The 2,711-nt window shown below is 36.6% G+C and overlaps 1 protein-coding gene across 1 annotated transcript; it reads right to left on the bottom strand.

Moving 5' to 3' along the window:
* Nucleotides 1–1,391: 1,391 nt before the first annotated feature.
* LOC122984212 (olfactory receptor 2AT4-like) lies at nucleotides 1,392–2,366 on the bottom strand. Its single transcript, XM_044354546.1, has one exon. It carries the CDS (start codon nucleotides 2,364–2,366, stop codon nucleotides 1,392–1,394), a length of 975 nt encoding a protein of 324 aa, XP_044210481.1.
* Between the last annotated feature and the right edge of the window lie 345 nt (nucleotides 2,367–2,711).

Consider the following 2,711-nt stretch of genomic DNA (forward strand, 5'->3'; position numbering starts at 1 on the left):
GGGGCTTCAAGACAATTTGGCGCGCCTCATAACGCTTTTAGTGCATGTTCGGCCATTAAAAACAATAGGTGTACTTCAAAACGCACACGTCAGACGCTTCCAGTGCATTTAGGCCTTCACTGCTACCTGCTGTTACCAATATTCCAAAGGATATACAGCACTAGAGAAGCTATCAGAAGAGTTATTTTTTGAAAACAAGAAGAAAACTTAAAGGATCCTTGCTGGTAATGTAATCTATGCATGCTGGAGCCTCTCTATGCACCCTGGACTCAAGAGGTGATGGCATATGTCTGGGGGTCACTCATCGGGATGGGGAGATGGTCAGCTCAACCCCCCCCCCCCCGTCATACTATCAACTGACAAAACACTGTGTTTTTTAAATCATCATAGTAGCCGTATTACAACAAAATATGAAAACAGAATATGCCTGTAAAATAATGACAAAACATAGGCTCAACTTTATTTGATCTATTATTTACTTTGCATCAAACATAAGCATTTCGGTATGAAAACCATCATTTTTGATCTACAGAGTATTCTGTAATACACATAAATGTCTAATATTTTGTGTCAACCCAAACTGCTGGAAAATTGATTGATTGTTGACAGTTCAGTGAGTTAATATACATGTATGCATTCAGAGGGACTACCCCATTCTAATATGGCATCCACAATGACACATCAATACAATGAGTAACAGTGCCCAGTATGGTATCTACATGTATACATCTATGGTCTGATTGTAGCTGGACATTGTCATGGTGGAATGCAATTAAAGTTAATATTTCCCTGGATTTCACTGCACATATATAGAAATATGAGTATATGACGAATAAATCTTGGAATCTTGATGCAGTACATAATAATTTATGTGTTTTTATGTTTAATTAATTCTTATTAAAAATACAACAAATAGGTTTTAATTATACTTTTGTACAGTATAATCCATCTTTAGCTCCCTTGGTGCTCTGAAAGTTAAACACTTGACTCTCCAATTCACGTACGAACTTGACAGTTCCCTACAGTAATTGCTGGGGTCAGTTAGAGCTATACTAACAATGGAGTCATGGTCCAGAAAACGTTTGCAAACCCATATTAGGCTTCTTTCCTTTGTACTCTGGAAAAAAATCAATAAATATATATGACATATACTGTATATATAAGACTATTTGTTTCACATAAATATAGAAAAGAGCTGTTCCATTGAATAAATATCTATATATCAGATAGAAGATGCCCTCTTGAGAATGGGCTTGGTTTAAATTAAAACATGTTTTAAATGACAGGGTTAACATTGTGACAGATTTGGCAATATTTTATCACAAAGAGTCTTCACTAACAGAGGTGACTAATAACAAGAAAGGTAAAACATTGAATAATGCATTGGTTTATCAGTTACAAATAGCTGAGACCTGTTCTTTTTGTGGAACGGTCCTTTTGTTGAAGTGCTTCCTCAAGCTTTCTCTCATGTCTTTAGCTCTTAAGCAGTATATAAGTGGATTTATCATGGGGGGGCAAAGGCTATACAGCATGATAGTTACTATTCGCATATCAGCACTAAATTTAATACCAACATTGCTGGCTAAATATACAAAACATCTTGGTGAATAATAGAGTGAGATTATTATCAACTGAGTACTACAAGTGGACAGAGATTTTAGGCGACCTTGCCAATTTGCTATCTTAAGTACTGCTATGATTATAGAGCAATATGAAAACAATATGAATGCCAGAGGCCCCAACAGTGCAACCATTGCAAACACAAAAGCAGGAAAGCCATAAGGGGCCCTGTCAGTGCATGCTAGCACTGTTATACCAATATGATCACAGTAGCAGTGATTGATTATGTTTGAGGCACAGTAAGGAAGAGGGTAGGCCCTAATAACTAACATTAAAGGGGCTGCACTGGCAATAACCCATGCAGTAATACTGATAATGCAGATAGTGGAGTTTTTAAGAACAAGTGGATATCTGAGAGGATGGCAGATAGCCAGATACCTATCTAATGCCATAAGGAAGAGAATATAGGAATTCACTGTGCCAAGATAGTGAACAAAGTACATTTGGACAAAGCAAGCAGTGAATGAAATGGTCCCTGATTGAAACCAGTACTTACTGATGATCTTAGGTAAAGTGGTTGTGCTAAAGAGAATGTCACATGCACTCAGATTTAGAATGATATAATACATTGGTTTATGAAGGCTGCGGTCAGTTGCAAATAAAAAAAATATTGTTGCATTGCCTATCATAGTTAAGGAATAAACTAAGAACAATACAGCTGAGACAATGCCTTGGTACTTCGAATGAAGTCCAGGGAATCCGGTAAGGATAAATTCAGTCACAGTGCTCTGATTTTCTTCTGCCATGATGGAGCAGAAATTTCCTAAAAGAAAAATGGAGGCACTGAACACATTAGATAAATCATTTTAACATTGTCTCAAGCAAATAAACTATAGCAATGCTTGTATGCCATTTCTTATACTGATAACCAATTGTCTTTGCACTATCAACCATTTTCTAGTAATCAATGTTATGCATTAAAATAAAATTTAAACGTGAGTAACTCATTAGAAGGATTTAGCTGCCTGCCAGTATGTGGGACTCGACTGTTTACACTTACCTCTCTCAAACAATATGACAGTATACTCTGCTGATTCACATGTGGATTCACCTCTTAAAGTGACGTTTTACCATACGCCTTGTGATGAAGT

The sequence above is a fragment of the Thunnus albacares genome, chromosome 6, assembly GCF_914725855.1.
Source record: "Thunnus albacares chromosome 6, fThuAlb1.1, whole genome shotgun sequence".
Lineage (NCBI taxonomy): Eukaryota > Metazoa > Chordata > Actinopteri > Scombriformes > Scombridae > Thunnus > Thunnus albacares.